The 19,229-nt window shown below is 33.4% G+C and overlaps 2 protein-coding genes across 3 annotated transcripts in view; both read right to left on the bottom strand.

Moving 5' to 3' along the window:
- LOC123306498 (inactive dipeptidyl peptidase 10) overlaps positions 1–19,229 on the bottom strand; it is a 341,233-nt gene that overhangs the window by 180,778 nt on the left and 141,226 nt on the right. The window lies entirely within an intron of this gene.
- Positions 802–4,798, bottom strand: LOC123306502. Its single transcript, XM_044888543.1, has 3 exons — positions 4,457–4,798; positions 3,151–3,946; positions 802–1,345 (listed from the first exon to the last, which is right to left on the bottom strand). The coding sequence occupies exons 1-2, from the start codon at positions 4,614–4,616 to the stop codon at positions 3,165–3,167; spliced, it is 942 nt and encodes a 313-aa protein (XP_044744478.1). The 5' UTR covers positions 4,617–4,798; the 3' UTR covers positions 802–1,345; positions 3,151–3,164.

Genomic DNA, 19,229 nt, shown 5'->3' with positions numbered 1-19,229 from the left:
CTGACCATTACAGAAACATTATATGAAAGGGTTAGGTATACTATACCAAATTTTATTAATGATAATCGAGATAATATATAATGATCTAGATTATATTACAAATCATATTTCAACTGATATATAACAACAATAATAATGTTTATTCCATAATTAATATACAGTTCCATTGAAGTACAATTCAACTCAGAAATGCCAAACAGAAAACAAAATATTATAAGTAGGTATATAAGGTATCTAGTATCTGGTAATAGTAGTGGTAACGACAAACTCAAGACTCAAGGACCTACTCAGCATTTTACTATAGCCTTAGCGAATGTGTCACTGGAATCTTTTACTGGTCTATTATAAAATTTGAAGAATGTGTGGGAGGATGATGTCCATCCCGCCGTATTTTTGATTTGCTCTATGTTTACGCCTGCTCTAAACATAGATGTATAATACTAACTAATTGGTATTATAGGTCCATGGCTCTAAACGCAGCAGAAGTTGATGAGTGGCGAGTACTATGGGCTGAAAACATTGAAATATCTACACCACCTATGTGTAGTGTTTTCTTTATCCAACGACTGATTGTCTGCGAAGAGGCCGCGTGAATTGGTTTTTTATGGGTGAGAATCAGATTCTGTTCTCCTTTTCGTTGGGATGATGATTTTTCAATATAAAATTCAATTGTGGATGCCACACACAGCTCCGGTTTTTTCTCGAAATATGGGAAAATGAGTAAGGGTTGACATCTTCCACGTGCGGATGTTTTTACTCTATCAGGAATTCTAATTTCAATTTTTTCTCTTAATACTTTGATATTTTCGATTTTTATTAACGCCAATGTTTGTACCCTACATGCAGACGTGAGAGCCATGAGAGTTACGAGCTTATAAGTGAGATTCTCCATACTCAGAGTTTCTAAAGGATACCATTTTCCCAATTGTTCCAAAATAGGATCCGGATCCCAAGTGGATGCATATTTAGGTTTTGGTGGGCGAATATTGGATATTCCTTTCAAAAATCTAATTATAACTTTTTCGTCTACAGAACTCATAGGACTAAAAATTAAATTCAAGGCCGATCTGTACGAGTTAATGACAGAGAAGGAATGTCCATTATTCAATACATCTGTTAAGAAATTCAAATAATGTTCTAGGTTGTAGACTAGTGGATCCTGATTATTCATTATTGAAAACTCCCAATATTTTTTAAAACAAGCTGTATATTGTTTCAGGGTTCCTTTGGAAATTGATGCAGTTATGACTTCAATTGCGGCCTCTGGTACACCTTTTTTCAATAAAGACCGCCGTATAATCTCCCTGCCACCAGGGAAATTTCTCTGTGGAGCGGATGACTCTCCCTAAAAGGAGAAATAAGTAAATATTTTTCAGGTTTGAATACTATGGGGCTTTTTGTCAGGATTCTATTGAAAACTGGGTACCATGGCTGTGATGGCCAGTTAGGAACAACAACTATTCCTAAAGCTTTTTCCTGTATTATTTTCTCCAATATTTTTGTTATGATAGAAAAAGGGGGAAAAGCATAAAAATGAAATTTTGACCAATTTACTGTGAACGCATCAATATGAAGAGACTCTGGGTCTGGAAACCATGAAATAAATTTGTCACATTTTTTGTTAGTTCTAGTTGCAAACAAATCTATCTCGGGTATTCCAAATGTTTTTGTAATTTGTTTAAAGGCTCTGTTATTCAGCTCATATTCTATGTCAATAGACAGTGATCTAGATTCCACATCTGCCTCTACGTTATCAGATGAGGCAATGTAACTGGCAAATACTGAAATATTTCTTTTTTCACACCACTGCCATAGTTCTGCAGTTGCTTCATTTAACTTTGGATATTTAATGCTAACACCTTTGTTTATACAGGAAATAGCTGTTTGATTGTCTACTCTTAATAGAATATGAATATTTTCTTTATTCTTTGCTAGCGACTGTAAAGCGTACTGAGCAGCTTTTATTTCTAAAAAGTTTATGTGCATTTTTTGCTCCTTTTCATTCCAAAACCCATGACATCTACACCCTTCACAAAATCCGCCCCAACCTGTTAATGAGGCATCCGATTTTATCTCAAGGGAAAAATTTTTGGGTTTTATATTTTGTCCTAGTCCTATGTTAACAAACCACCATTCTAATTCATTTGATAATGATTTTGGAACAGTCATCCGTATATTGTAATTATTATGGTTTCCCTTAAGTGCAATGTATTTCTCTCTTTCAAAAGGTTTTAAATGAGTGAAGCCGTATTTCGTAGCAGGACAAGAAGATACTAATTTACCAATTAATACTGAAAATTTTCTTATTGAACACCTTTTTTTCATTTTGAAAGAATATATGAGTTTCTTAATGGCTTTGATTTTTTCTAGTGGAAGTGAAATTGTCATGTCAATTGTATTATAATTGAAGCCTAAGAATTTCAATCTTTGTGTGGGATAGAGGGTGCTTTTCTGTAGATTTATAATGAAGCCTAAACTATTTAGTTCATTCAAGATTAGTGTAGTATTTCTTTTACATTCCAGCTCCGTACTTCCTATTATAAGAATATCATCTAAATAAAAAACAGTAATTATTCCTCTGAGTCTCAGTTTCTTTGCTACAGGTCTCAAAAGTTTGGTAAATATAAAAGGTGCCACATTGAGACCAAATGGTAAGCAATTGAATTGATAAATTGAATTTTCGAAACTAAATCTCAAATATTTTTTATATTTGGATCTAATTGGAACCAAAAAATATGCATCTTTCAGATCAATATTTGAGAGGTAACAACCCTGACTTAGAAGCTTCAAAACCGTTCTATAGTCCTCTAATTTGAAATGGGGCGCTTCAATATAAGTGTTGAGTTTTTTTAAATTTAATATAAATCTATTTGAACCATCTGGTTTCTTTACAAGAAAGTATGAAGACAGAAATTGATCTCTACAAGGCTTACATTTTTCAACTGCGCCTATTTTCATTAATTCCTCAATAGATTTTTTATATTCTTCCAACCTATTTTCTGGTATTTCAACAGAGGGTACAGAATATTGTATGGGCTTAGAATTAAAGGGAATACTTATTCCTTCAACCCAATTCAAGACCACTCGGTCATTCGTGATGGATTTCCAATAATTATAAAATTTGTTTAGACGGCCAGCATAATGTCTTACCGTTTGCTCTGAATCTATTGTTGTCTGTTGTGTTTCCTCTCCTTCGTGAATGTCCTGTATCGAGTAAGCGGTTTCTTCTCCTCCCTCCTTTGGTTTTTCATTCTGCCTTTGTATTTGGGACGCTGGTAGTTTAAATGTCTTGAATGATGAGTTCCAGAAGAGCCTGGTAGATTAATCGGTTGCCAAGTAGTTTTCTTGAATTCGGAACTTGCTTTTCTCATAGCTTGTTCATTTTTTACGGCCTCTGCGAAATTTTTTGTGAATAGAAATTCTTCTATGTTCATGGTTTTGGCCACCTTTCGGCAGTCCTGGTTCAAATAGGGAATAATTTTGTATTTTCGGTGAGCTGAAATGGCGTAATGGATGTTGTAGAATAACTGACAGGCATCAGCTAGAGTTTTTATATTTTCAGCTTGCTCCTCAACAGAAATCATGGTTTCTATGACTGTACCTACAGCCGTCAGTCCATGAGCTAATTGTTTTTGTAAGGCTATCAGAAAATAATCATTTTCATTAGCTGACTTAGGTAGACATGGCAGAATCTCCTTATTGACCAGAGGGGGGATCAACATTTTACAGTTCACGGGAAGTTTATATTTTGCCATTAATTCTTCACGTTGGGTTTTGTCGAATCCTTTTTGAAGATACGTATTCCAGCGCACTATTATTTCTTCATGGAGAGATTTTCCTATTTCATCCTCATCATTGGGTTTTGAACCTAGGACACTAAAATCTTGTGTTGGTGCCTCAATTTCCATATCGTCCTTCTGTTTATATGACTCGTTGTCTGATGATTCTGCAATTAAATCAATTCTAGGCTTTATATGTATATATCACTCGTAAGTCTGTTTTCTACAGGATTTCCATGTTTCAATTATTCGATATGTTGTAGGTGATCCTCCACCCGGAGGCCAACTCACGTTAAATGATTAGCGATCCTTCACACGAAGGTCGACTTGTTATTGTTTTTGAAGAAATCACTCGATTTCTTTTCAAACGACAACTCGCAAGTACATATTCCATTCAACTTTCATTCGAAAGCTGCCTATCTTATAATAATTATTTCAATATATTGTTGTGATATGCTGTGATCCTTCGACCGAAGGCCAACATTCGTTGAAGAAGAAATCACTCGATTTCCTTTTCAAATATATTGTCAAAATAACGCTCGTTATTATTGACCGATAGACAGTTACTGTGATAAATAATTAATTAATCTCCAATCAGAGAATGGTTCTTAATTCCTATCATCGAGAATTCTGTTTATTCCACATTATTTATTTTTTTGCTATTATGTAAAACCTACCTGAATCTGAAGATTCCTCTTTGGAATATGTGTGGTCCGATTCGCTCGATTCACTCGATTGAATTTTCCTGATTTGTTCTTCCATTTGTTTCAATTTCTTCTTCAGTTTCCTCATTTGGGCGTCCTTTTTTCGATGAGATGAATGAGCTCTTTTTGGCATTTTGACTTCACTTTCAATCCACAATCCAATATTCACTTGAAATTATTTTATTTTCCTTCGATGTTAACCGACACGAGCACGAAACAAGAATGAGATACATATGGTTCAGGGAGATAAGAAGCGGTGAATCAGGTATCCCAACTTTTTATTGGATTTTTAAACTTCGTGCTGACAACGAGTAAGTTTCTAGAAACTACAATGTGATAATTATATCAAGGACAAGCGAAGGAAAATGGAGCATTGTACGGGATTACACAAAAAAAAAATTATATTCAAGTGACGAGGGTGCAGTTTTTCTCGATTTTTTTCGAAAGTCTATAACTTATTAAATACGCGACTCAACTTATTTCACATTTTTTTTCTGATTACCATTTTAATTGGCACCCTGTATAATATCCTGTGAAAATTTCTTGATGTTGAGTAGCTCTAACTACTATGCACATGAGCTGAAAGCACATACAATTCCCGAATAAACCAATTCAATTTGTGAAAGCTAACATAATTTATTTTTCGGCAAATATCTTCTCTAAAAAGAATTCTCAAAACTCAAGCAAACTCATGAAGAATCTAAGTCAATATAAAATTAAAATATCTACTTCTTTTTCACGTTCATATGTACCTACTCACAGAAAGAATGGAAATAGTAAATATTCTCTCCTTTGAGAAAACATCAAATATACATGTTCCGTAATGAGAAAGATATAAGAATCCATTTATCATTCGGAAAGCATGAAAAATGCATGTCTCTTGGATTGAATAATGAGATATTTTACAGTTAACCTTATATCTACAACGGCGTCGCCGTTTTTTATATTACGAATAAAATTTAAACACTTACACTCGTCATTTATACTGTAAAAAGTGACTGTAACAAGAGACAAATCAACCCACATATGAAACCAGTTAAACTTATGAATCAATTTTATGATTTTCAATTTCCTAGAATGGTTGAGAAGTTATAAAACACTGAGGAATTTTCACCAGAGGGACCATAAACTATCCTCAACGGTTAACTCGGCACTCAAAGTCTTTCTAATCATGTTAGTTCGACGGTTAATGTTAAGCAAGGAGATCTTCAAAGCTTTCTGAAATATCCCCAATTCCACTTCAGATAAGTGGAAGAAATGCGATAGCCCCATGCATTTCGACGAGTATATTTGATGTAAGTTGACTTTGTGATTCGGAGTCTACCCAGGAAACACACCTTGGTTTAGTATACGTCTAATATTCATCCTGATGGTATATTTTTCGTTTTGGTCTATCACAGTACAAGTATTTTACGTCTATATTATACCATTTTTTCTGTAGTAGGTTTATAAAACGTCTTTTAGCGTTAGCTATATATACCACACTATATGTTTTTTGCTTATCATTAGTTTTTTCAAGATCTGAAGATTATTTTTGTTTTATATACTTCAATTATTTTAAACTCTTCGTCATATTCATCAGTTATTGACGAAGTCTACAAGATCTCCGAATTATACGTCGAATATATTGTACTTTTCGACGTACTTCCTACACCTATATTAAACGAATATGTGATAGGTTTTTGAAATGTCTATAAGTGGAAGTCATATATACATAATGAGATCTATTTTGTCTCCCAGTTATGTTTATCCTATTGGAATAATATGCATCCTACAAAAAATATCGCTTATTTCGCAGCTTTGATAATTTTTCATAATTTATAAACTAGGTCTATAAAGTTCCACAAATTATACGAATATAAGTCGTACATACTTCAACCTTCCTTCCTACTCCATGAACTTAGGTATATTAAACGGATATATGGTAGGTTTTCAATCTGTCTATTATCGAATTTTTTTAACACTCATCATTGAGGTCTACACTGGACACATATATGAAAGGTTTCAAATAAGCCATATGTAGATACCTACTACATTACTTCTAGTTATCAGGGAGAAAAAAAAATGGTCCTTTATTCATTATTGTCATATCGATGTTTCTAAGTTTTATACACCTACATATAGTTACAAACATTCAAGTTTTTTGAAGTTGAAAAAGCGACTCAGCTTATATGTATAAGTGCTTTAATTGTTTGAACTGATTTCACCAGGTAGCTAATTAATCAGCTCACATCACACTTAATCTTTTTCCATAAAAATCACCATTTAAATGATAGCTGTATATAAATGGTTGAGCCGTGGCAGGAATAATTTATATGTATAACATTCATACTAGATATTCTTGAATAGAGGGTACAACCATAGGTGCAATAAATGAAAAAAAAAATATATACATTGAACGAAAAAATGCATATTTGTATATTTTTCTATAATTTCCTCGCCAAATGGAGTTTAATTCATTCGGATTTATGGTCGTCAACCAATTAAAAGATATTACACATATAATATCTTTGATTAAAAGTCCCCCAATTCGACAATTCACAGCGTTGTCACATGAAATGAAATAATGTCCTGTCCAATCAGTGTATGATTGCTTCAACCATCAAATATTCTGCTGTCTATACTTGTGATCTGGAAAACTGAATGAGCCCTCTTCTATTCACTTGATATAATTGTAGTCTATTAGTTCTAATTCAAACAAGCCTAGCAGATTTATGAGAATGTTCAAGATCTACTACATTTTTAATAGCTTGGCAACGTTGGTGCCCGTAGGCAGAGGATTGAGAATCTACGCAGGCCCGACCGGCCAATAAGCAATTATACTTCATTCACTTTTATTTTAGCAGTCGGTTGGCCATGGAAATTTGACACATTTCACTCTGTAGAGTACGAAAATGTGGGGTTATGACGCTTGTCAAAACATTTTTGGGTTTTAAATCAACGCTATGTTGCCCGTTCTACGTAAAAGTATCTGTTATTACGTATTTTATCACAATGTCGAATCTCTTCGGAAAATATGTGACGAACATAATTGAAGTTCATACAAAATGTTTGAAGGCATACCAAATCCAGTTATTTGTATGGAAAACACAAGAGATCAGTATAATATCATAATATGCACTAGCTTGAGGAGAGTTAATGTTCGTTATCTTCTTTGGCTTACATCATTTGTAGATTTCAAAAATATTAACCCGAAGATGAAATGCATATGATGCAGTGGTTGGCAATGGGTATCTCCCGAAGGAATTAACAGATAATTTCAAGAATGTTAAATTTTTCAATAAAAATCATCTTGCATCAATATGAGTAAAAGGAGTTGAAGGAAGTTTCAAGTTAAGATGCAACTTCACCATTGAACAAAAATTTCACATGAATAAACAGTAACAGGGCAACTTGCGCGTATTTGTGGCTATTCATCTTAATACATTGATGTAATTATAATAATTAGGTATTTATTAGTACCTTAAGACATTTACATTGTATAGGACAAGTCAAATGAAAAACAGAAAAATCCATTTTAGGGAACTCATTCTCCGATGACATTTATCGAAAATGTAGTTAACTTTTCGCATTAATTCACTGAAACATAAAATTCCCAAATGCCACCACTTTTTTGGGTCTCCCAATAGAAGGAAATTCTTTGTCATACTCTTCATTCACAATCTTTCTGATTGTGGAAATATTCAGCTGAAATATAAGTCGTTTAGATTCAGATGAAACATTATATAAATTCTCTCACATTGAATATGTTCGCTACCGTCTGACGTATAGTGGATTTTAGAATATCAGGGTATAACTATTTGAATGAGCGGACCTGAATTCTAAATAGTACTTCCTGAAACCCTGTCTTTTTTTTCAATCAATTTCGGCATTTTCGAATTTTCGTAATAAAAATTGATATTAGTTGTGGCAACGGCGTTATGACATTAACGACATTTCATGAGTGCCAACCTAACTTCGTTCTAGTTACAAAAACTTGAGAAAATTATTTCATGGCCAACCGACTGCTAAAATAAATTTGAATGAAGTATAGTTATCGTTACAATACACGCATGTGGCAGTCACGGCCGTGTTTCTATGCTATGCTATGCGGCATGCGCTGTTCGTAGTTCGTTCTCCTTGTCGTCCATCTTGAAATAGTTTCGTAAGCTGTGTGTGTTTACTGTGTTTGTTTTGTCTGGAGGAAATTAATTGTACTTGGTCATGAGTGATTGAAATGGATTCTGATTCAACATAGTGATGGACATGTTTAAACATCTGCTAAAAAACAAAATGACATAACCGATTTTGAAGAAAGCTCTCCACTTTCAAGTCTACTAATATGATGAAAAAGATATTTGGTATGTTTTGTTCGACATGTTTTTTTCTCCTAAAACTAACTGAAATAACATTTTACAGAGGCCGTAGTGCTGATGTGGGTACATCTGATTGAAGCAATCTAAAAATATAGGAATAGACCATTATATTTAATTAAAGAGATGTGCTCAATGTATATACCTTAATTTTGAAAACTACTATTTTATTATTTTCTGAATAAATTGGTTTGAGATCTGAATAGTTTAAAATTTAGTTCTCCTAAAATCCGATTGACACTACGTTATGTCTTATTCGAAACTATGAAAAGGATAAGTATGGAAGAGGGTAAGATTGTTATAATAAATGTTGATGATTGACTATATTCAGAGCAGTAATATCTAACAACAAATGAGACTAATGTTCATTCATACGATATTCGACAATATAATTATTGATGACCCGAAAGTGCATTTATTGTTCTTTTAATTTATTATATTCGAAATCATCGATCAAAACATATTAATGCAATTTCGGATCATCGTATCGTCGGATATCGTTTACATGAACAGTAGGTCTAACGTTGTTCAGAGACGTCTATTACTGATACTTAATTGTAGTACATATACGATTATTAAACGTCTATTTTTGGTACATTGAAGTCGTTGAAATATAGTCTATACTATATGAGTTGTGAACGTTTATAGACGACTGGTTTTCGACGTAATTTCTGAATTACTTAAGTAGTCTAAAAGACGTATATGAAATACGAGTATCAGACGTATATAAAATACGAATAGGAGACGTATATCCAGGATTGATTTTATACGTCTACCACGCGGACATTTGTCCTTCTTATTTTGGTCTAATGAAACCGTATTTATACGTCGGAATAAGTTGACTTATATATGTTTAATAAACGAAAGGTGGTTTCCTGGGTACAGATTGCTTTCCTTCATACGTTTGTGTATGTAGGTACACGAGTATGAAATGATCGGATATATTGTGCCGCAGACTAGTGGAAAAATTGAGATTCTTTCATTTCACATTCTTTTTCTAGGTCTATCAGTTATAGAGAACTACATATTCTTGTTTGATTATCTGATTATCTATATCTGTAAAAAAAATTAAAAGCAGAAAACGATGAAAGAAAAAGTGAATAATATCTTGGTAGATTGAGGTAACCGTAGTGCTCCAAAATAACCTATTCAACGGGTCTACTCTTCTTTGTAACCAAGATACAGGGTGATTCCTGTAGATCCATACCCTATCGTCTGAGAGCTTCCATGCCCCTTAATGAATTAATTATCTCAACGCGGGCGCTGATTAATAGCATGTACGTATCATCCGGTTGCTTGTGAAAAGTGAACCTGAACTCTTATTAAAACTCTTTCGATATCGGGTAAAAACCAAGCGTTAAAAAATGATGCTAAACATGCCATACAAACATAGACGCAAGGAGATACAGATATATCTTCTTGCATCTATAGACTGATAGATAACATCATTTATGAGGAGCAAATGGCTATAATAAATTTTCAACTATTTCACTTAGTTATGATACACAGTACTCCACTCTCCCGGAATCTTCATTTCCTGCTAGTGGAAAATGATCGAATACCGCCATATCCGAAAAAACAATTATAATGAAAGTTTTGGAATCTGCTTGTTTTCATCTGATGAATTCTAAATAAAATCGAAATTTTACAACGCCAGTAATATTTTATCATTCATATCCACAGCATCGTTTGTGTGGAATGTAAATAGGATTAGTGAATACATGAAACAATGAAAATGGGATGATATGGATATTCAGAATATTCAATGAATTTTGTAGGTTTGGGATGAATCCATTTTTCAGTCGAACAGTAATAACGTAATCCGATTCGCATGAATGGAATGCATTCAATGTTGCAAATATAATTGATATTTTATATTCATCATATTTCATGAGATATTTTTAAATTGATGCTGTCCATGAGGACATCATTTTTGAAGTATGCTATTTATTATTAAATGTTCTTCTCCAGAAGATGTTCAGAGTTCACCTCTTGATAGAAAAAGTTCAGCTTGTAATATACCATTGTGAGAAAAATGAATATGATTTCAAAAACTCAACAATAAAACCGGTCTCAATCAATCGATTGGATATAGGTATTTCATTCAACTAAAATTTTTCTCTGTTCGTCTATTTCTACTTCAGGTTTCGGTATTCATGAGAAGCCTTCGCTGCTTTTTTCAGCATATACCTTTCACAAAATTTGATCATGGAATCAACACTTGATTGGGGGATAAATGTCAATTCGTTTTCAAAGGATAATGCAGTCATAGCATTCAGAGAATATCATTCTCTCATCAAGTGTAGATCTACATACGTCCATTCAATGGCTTTCAATTGGTACTTCCTTAATATATTCCGAAATAAAATGGTTTTAGTAACATCCTTTTGGAAATCGAGTCAAATCTTGATCAGACAATCAGAGTTTTGTGAAACCCACTGCAATTCTTGGAATTGAAAACTAATAGCCGTTATATTATGTAAACCTAAGTTTAGCCGGCTAATCTTAAGTTTATGCTCACACCTATCATTAGCCGTAGCATATTCAAGGTATTCCTAAATTGGAGGTACAATCGAAGAAAGTAATTTTAAGAGAAAAAGTCCCATAAACATGGGATCGCAAATGATTCGTTTTCGAGATACAGGGTATTAAAGTCTGTGATTTTTCTCAAGTTTTTTTTTCATAATATCTACACTCCTCGGAAATTTGACATGGATATTAAAATTGACAGTTCACACCATGTAGCATGCCAATTTCGATAGCAAATATACATTTTGATATTTTTTTTGGAACACTCAGCCCCTGTTTCGACCCAGAACTTGCTGAGCCACTGTTAATTTGAAAAAATTTAAAAAGAAGCTTTATTGTTATACTTCATTTTCTCATGTGGTTTTGTCGTATCTACTACTACCTTCGAGAAAAAAATGTTGAACGATTCTCTGAAAATCCCCGACAAAATCCAAATGAAACATTGAATCAAACTTCTGTGAAGTGGAGATACTATGAGAGAAAAACTTGAAAAAAATTCTAACTTTAACACCCTGTATCCCAAAACGAATCGTTTTGAAGTCTCATGTTTATGAGACTTTCTTTTTAAATTACTGAAGAAATCTGTTTTCATAAGCACCTCCAATTCAGAAACACCCTGTATAAATTTGAATTTTTGACATTGATAGATATAAGTAAATTTCTCCCATGCTATAATTGGCGCAGGCTGTGGAATGGCGTATTACTTAAATAAAATAAAATAAAAGATAAAAATGAAAAGATTTTTAATGAGAAGCAAATACATAATCACATTGCCCTTGTAAGCAGTCCTTCAAAATTTAATTGAATTTTCGCATTCTCCTCCTTAGTCCCTGTTTTATCTGATTCCCCATTCGACCACTATGTATTTCTGAGGATATGACATGTTCGGATCAGTTTGCACCAGAATCATGCTCATCCACTCTAGTGACCGAAGTTCTGGCTTGAATTGAATTCAATTTCGGTCCACAAAACTCTATGATTAGATTAATAATACGGGGCTTAATTGACTGAGACGTAAGTCCCCTCGGAATACTCAGACTGTTCCCAGCATGAGTTTATTAATGGAATTGGAGCAGTATTCGTCGCGAGGAACTGAAACACTAAGGTGGCGTGGGGTGACTTGTGAAAATAAGAAGTAAGTTCACTTCCGAAGAAATTTTCAAGAAGGTCCGACGTAGGTAATTCAGGACCCACTTTGTTCCGACCCTGGCAGGTGTGGGGCGACCAGGCTTTATCCTGGGGATATCTTGAATAGTGTTGTTATTTGTTGTTGTATATCACCCCCTCCACAGTTTTCCATATTATAATGATTAGCGAAATTAAATGTGAAATGTTCATCAATATTCGAAGAGGGTTATATTTCGCGGTACTCAAGAGCACATTTCAGATTCTGATGGAAAATTTCACACTGTGATTTCTGTCTCTTATATATATTAAGGATAACAATGTTTTCTTCTTCCTTTCCAATAAGATTTATTTTGAATCTTTGTTAATACGGATATGTGAAAATCTAGGTGAAAAATTTATCCCAATACAAAAACATTAGAATTAATTGAAAACATTCAATACTCAAATGTAAAAGTGCGATGGCTGTATAGGGAGAATTTTCAACCAGAACCATCTTAACCATTTTGTTCGCTACAAATACATTTAATCTACAGTGGAAAAATTCAAGACTAATTCAGTTATGCACAAAAAGACCCACAAAAAGTCGTCAATGATGCAGCTAGTGAAGTTAATGTTTCAGGCCTTGTTTCTTCTGGGGTTAGCAAATCACAAATACTGATATCTACCACACTTATGAAATAAAGCTCGTGTAATAGTTGAATGAAGATGTTTTAGACAGACGTCTAGAATTTCACCAGAATAATGATCCGCAGCCTCTGTAAACAATTGCTTCTTGGAAAAATTTACGTTTTTCTTTGAATGGACACGTGAATCGCCACAACTATCGAAATTGGAGTGATGCTTATCCTCATTAATTGAGAGAAATACATAACATATAAAAGATAACAAACCATAACATCATTTTGAGAATTATTTCTCAAAAGGAAATGATAAATCGTCGAAATAAACATAAAGTAAAAAAAAACATTTTGGATATTCAAAAAGAATATAACTTTTGAAATAGCATATAATTCGATTCCAATAATTAAATCAATAAAGAAATTTTTCTTTAAACTGGGAAGATCTGAATGTAACACATTCAGTTTTATTAGTATTCAATAACAGTTCATTTCGACTATACCAAAAATCCATTGAATTAAAAACCATCTTAGCAGGATTTCAAGTCTTTATAACTCAATAAGGCGTTCGCGTAATTAACAAACAACAACAGGCTCAACTAGCCGCTAGCAAATAATTCATATACAATAGAAAAAGAAGAGGCCCCATAATGCTAACCTGAGGTACTCCTCTATTCACAATTTCATCTTCAGAAATTTGGATGCTTTCGCCTGTGTTAACAGAGACTCTCTGTGTTCTATTCTTCAAAGAACTACGCAACAATTCAAGCCTAAAGTCATGAATTCCATATGAAAATAGTTTATGCAGGAGGTTTTCATGGTTCACACTATCGAAGGTCTTAGATAGATTCATGAAAAGTCTGATAGGTACTTCTCCTCGTTCGAGTACTACGACAATCTCAAACGTCAACTCGTAAATAGCAGTGGTAGTACTTTTGCATCGCAGATAATTGGTTCGCAAAATTTTCGCGAACAATTTCATATGATTATTATTGTGGATATTGAGCAACTGAACCGGTGAAAATTCTATTTCTTACCCCAACTGGCTTAAGAAGAAACATAGGTGAATCTCCACTGGTCTGGTAGCAGAAAGAGGGTTCCAAAATCAACTAACCTTCCTTAAGCACAAGTTTTGTGGCTATCATCAAGCTGATAGAGAATACACAAGCCACTCAACTCAATTTGCATAATGTTACTCTGGTTCACTTAATATAGATGTTTTTAAAATAATATAGATATCAAATGGTGCGATATATTAGAGGACTCCTCTGATTCTTAGAAAACTTTCGGATCGTTCAGGGATGAAATTATCAATTATTATTATGATTGACAAACGAAGAGATTTTTTCCTGCCCGCAATGTGCCGCTAGCATTTAGGACAAAAAACGCCTGACAAACCCAAGTCGGGCAACCTAACAGTCACGACCCCACATGCCTCCTGGAAGATGAACCGAAAAGAATGCGCAGACGAGAGAATCCAGAAGCAATCTACTGAGTTTGAAGAGGACAGAATTTGACGACTGGTCGTTGAATTGAAGCAGTAGCAACATCAGCTACCCGAGTGATGACCACTTAAGAGGAGGAATATTGTCATCTCGAATGATGACAACGGTATTTGTAAGGATGGGAGTAGATGGATGCAACCACTTTTGACGTTGCTGCAAGTACTCCTGACGCCAACGCTTCCAAAAGTCCTGCTGAAAAGGAAATTCAATGATTTTGGAAATGAGATGCAAATCGGCCTTTGTTCCTCATTCCAATACTTGGAGATATAGTGCCCTCTCATAGGTATTTTGTTTTCAAAACTTTTGAGTAACGCATATTGTGCTAATGAATACTACAAGAAATAACAGGGATAGCTCTTCTTCATTTGTACACTATGTATATTTGAATATTTTCAAAAATATTGGCTCTATGATAAATTTAGCTGGCGGAGTTCTTTTTCGATCAATCAACGTCACTTTCACCCATTCATGATATGCGAAATCTGAAATATAAACTATAGGTATACACCCTTTGTAATAAATACGAGCCAAAGAAAACAAAACCCAATACTTTTCGAGTATTTGAATAATTAAACGATAGCTCCGATTCTACGAAGATTATGTTTCATCCGCAATATGATTTTATTTTCTTATATTTTCAGCAAAGCAATGACGTGAACGGTGAATTAGAAATGTCGTTGCCAGTCTATCAAAACTACTCTCCTAATATTTATTTTATGATGCCAGGAATATTCCTTTCCAATGAAAAATATTGAGAATGCGTATTGAAAAGTACATTTCCTCTTATGCTATAACCTTATTGAAGGTTTTTTAAAATTTCCTCACATCAATATTTTACATTAGAATTGAATAGAAATATGTACTTACATATTGGCTCTTAACAGTTTTCTGCGAAATTCTCTTCCGAACAAGTGAAAGTATCTTTTAATCAGAGTGATTGTATTATGGGGCACATGGCACATTCATAGTTCAGACTATCCCCCGGTTTCACAAAGCTTGATCGGGGAATCTACGCTTGATCTACGGATAAAAGTCGATTAGTTTTCAATCGATAATTCAGTCAGTGATTTCGTTTTGGAAATTGAGTGACTCTCAAATAGCTGATATCGCAGAGAAAGTTTGGTGAAACCGAGGGTATATCTAACACAATATTCTTTCAGTTCTTCGACACCAGAAACAAAGCTTGTAAGGTTATTACTCATTATTTACTCATTTCTTCTTTCTTATGGTTTGATTAGGCTCGTAACTATAATTTTTAAAATAATTTCTCAATTGAAAAAAAAAACAAAAAAAGCTTCAATTACACATGAATATAGAAATTTGGAGAAACATAAAAAAAAGGAATGATATTTCAACAATATACAATGAAGTTAGAATACAAGAAGTTGCGGATGCAATTGCATTGTTCGGAAGAGCATAGTCATCTCGTATAATAAGGTACTCAAATGCTCCTCTTAAATTGAAGAATCTATACTCCATTCACATTTATTTTAGCAGTCGGTTGGCCATAAAATAATTTTCTCAAGTTTTTGTAACTAGAACGGAGTAAGGTTGGCACTCATGAAATGTCGTCAATGTCATAACGACGTTGACACAACTAATATCAATTTTTATTACGAAAATGCCAAAAGTGATTGAAAAAAGAGACAGGGTTTCAGGAAGTACTATTTAGAATTCAGGTCCGCTCATTCAAATAGTTATACCCTGATATTCTAAAATCCACAATAAGACAGACGGTAGCGAACATATTCATTAGGTATACCTATAATGTTTCATCTGAATCTTAACGAAATATATTTCAGCTGAATATTTCCACAATCAGAAAGATTATGAATGAAGAGGATGACAAAGAATTTCCTTCTAGTGGGAGACCCAAAAAAGTGGTGGCATTTGAGAATTTTATGTTTGAGTGAATTAATGCGAAAATTTTACTACAGGATTTTCGATGAATGTCATCGTAGAATAAGTTCCCGAAAATTAATTTTTCTATTTTTTTATATAAATACCTAATTATTATTATTATATCAATAGAGTCATGTGAAATTTTTGTTCAAAGGTGAAGTTCATCTTGACTTGAAACTTACTTTAATTCCTTTTACTTATATTGATGCAAGATGATTTTTGATGAAGAATTTAACATTCTTGTATCTGTTAATTCCTTCGGGAGATACCCATTCCCAACCACTGCATCATAATCATTTCATCTTCGGGTTAATATTTTTGAAATCTGCAGCTGATGTAACGTATTCAGACATTGTGATAAAATACGTAATAACAGAAACTTTTACGTAGAACGGGCAACATAGCGTTGATTTAAAACCCAAAAATGTTTTGACAAGCGTCATAACTCCACGTTTTCGTACTATACAGAGTGAAATGTGTCAAATTTCAATAGCCAACCGACTGCTAAAATAAAAGTGAATGGAGTATACATATACATGTTACAATATGTAGGTACCGAAACTTGATTATTTTGGTATGTTTGTCTCATTTTGTTGTTGTATCATATTGCCTGAAAATGAAATTCAATGAGGTTCACAACATTATTATGTCAACTTTCAAATAAACTTGGAGTTGAGAAGATTTTTTTTAATTACTTCAACTAGGTATATAGGTTAAAGTTATGAATATCAACAACTTATTGTAAAAACTGTGGGTTTAACAGATGGGAGGACTGACACCAATTAATCAAGATAAGAAGCTTTGGAAATTTCCTAGTTCTCTGTCATTTTTTGAGGACACGATTAACTTGTCAAAACGAACAGACTATAAGATAATTCATTGACGTTTTATTATTTAGCGAAAATATGAGCTCATTAATATCCTGATTGATTTAGTTAAATTGTTGTGGTTCTGACATTCCCTTATTGGAAAACTTTCATTATACACTATGTGATATTTTGACGTCGCGAACTTTGTTGGAAATTTCCACTAGCAATTTTCTGTCGCTTCCTCCCGGTGGCATTATGTCCGCAGATGGAGTTCCGTTCATCTCCTGACTTGACAAAAACCTATTTTCAGCCACCCGTAGGATTAGGTATACTCCCACATGCGGTGTCGTTATCTTATTATATTCCATCATATCACGGTGAAAATGGGTCTGTGGCAAACTGATTCAACTTTTTTCTATGGATACTCGGGAATTCAACTGGCATCTCCGGATATTTTTCACAGCTCCATGGAAACAGATGGCCTCATTGTGTGAGTGAGGAAATTCCCCGGTGAAAAGGAGGGATGGAAAAAATATAATGAAGTGGGATCATATATTTCAATAATACTCTGATATTTTACTTGAGGTTTTTGGAAGGTTCTGATGCGAGGGAATTTCCAGTTTTTGCCATTTTTTTAAGAATTCCTTCACTACCTAATATTATTTCTGTTGAAGTTATGCTACGGTTTGCTTCAAAAACCGAAATCTATTGGCTACGCTGCCTTGAGTATACATCCAAAATATTTCGAGTTATTCAGAGAAGTATAATATATATTTTATATTTTTATTTCTTTGAAGGGAATCTTTCATATTCTTGCTGTACATATATGTTTTCTGATTCAATAAAATGAAATTGAAATTTGTTTTAGAGATTTTTCATCACTCAATGTTTCAGGTACGTCTTCAAGAAGCCCTACAAAAAAAATTCTTGACATCTTGATTGACAGGTAGTACCTACATCTTGAATTCATAAAAAGGAAAGTATAATCCTCGATCGACAAAACATCTTCCTCTAGTTAATTTTCATTAGAAAAGAGCAGTTATCTGGAGCAAAGTTATAATCGTGAATTAATTCAAATTCCCATTTCGATTCTTTTTACAAATCTAAATCAAACAACAATTAACATATTGCTAATTTTAAGCCCATGCATTTTAAGAATGAAATGAAAATCTTTGAGAGTGAAGAAACATATCTAAGTGTGATGTATTTATAATAACCGCCACCTTCACCATTTTGTAATCACAGCCTTCTAAAGTCTATACTTTAGATATGGTAAAATATACAAAGTTGCTTACATATTATTTTGTAAGCATTTTTCATCCGCGTCTACGCTTTGATTTCAGCCTTTGAAAAACTTCTATATTACCCTTCGTCTTATCGTTGAAAATAAAACATCATCTGACATTAAGAATATTATGTTCAAACTTGAAATTATGGTTACTTACTTATAGAGGGTGATTCATTACTATTGGGACAAAGACTGAGGGCAGATTATTTGGACCAAAATATGGCGATAGGATCAAATATACCTCAATAAAATATTGCTGTGGAAAAAGATAGAGGGCGTTAAAGTTGAATTTTTCATAAGGGGACAGAATAATATTTTCTTCGAAGTTCGAAAGTCCTTTCTTGAAAGAATTAGAAAAGGCATAGAAGTCGGAGGAGGCCAAGTAGAACTCATTTAATTTATTTTTATTTTTATGTTACATTGTTTTTAATTATGCTTTATCGACGTAATAAATAAATAAAATGAACTAATCGTTACTTCACAAATCCCCTTCCGATTCTCTGAACTGTTCAATTGTGTTTTTCCCAAAAATGGATGAAAAAATATACAGTGAAATTATTAGCAAAAAATGAAGAAAATATTCAACTTTAACGCCCTCTATCTTTTTCCACAGCAA

The sequence above is a fragment of the Coccinella septempunctata genome, chromosome 2 (genome assembly GCF_907165205.1).
Source record: "Coccinella septempunctata chromosome 2, icCocSept1.1, whole genome shotgun sequence".
Classification (NCBI taxonomy): domain Eukaryota; kingdom Metazoa; phylum Arthropoda; class Insecta; order Coleoptera; family Coccinellidae; genus Coccinella; species Coccinella septempunctata.
This window is presented reverse-complemented; position numbering and strand designations above follow the sequence as displayed.

Excerpts from the sequence above, each read along its gene's own strand:
- LOC123306502 (XM_044888543.1), bottom strand. The coding sequence starts at position 4,616 with ATGCCAAAAAGAGCTCATTCATCTCATCGAAAAAAGGACGCCCAAATG. Across the intron at positions 3,947-4,456 it reads AGAGGAATCTTCAGATTCAG|AATCATCAGACAACGAGTCA; the intron begins GTAGGTTTTACA and ends ATTTAATTGCAG.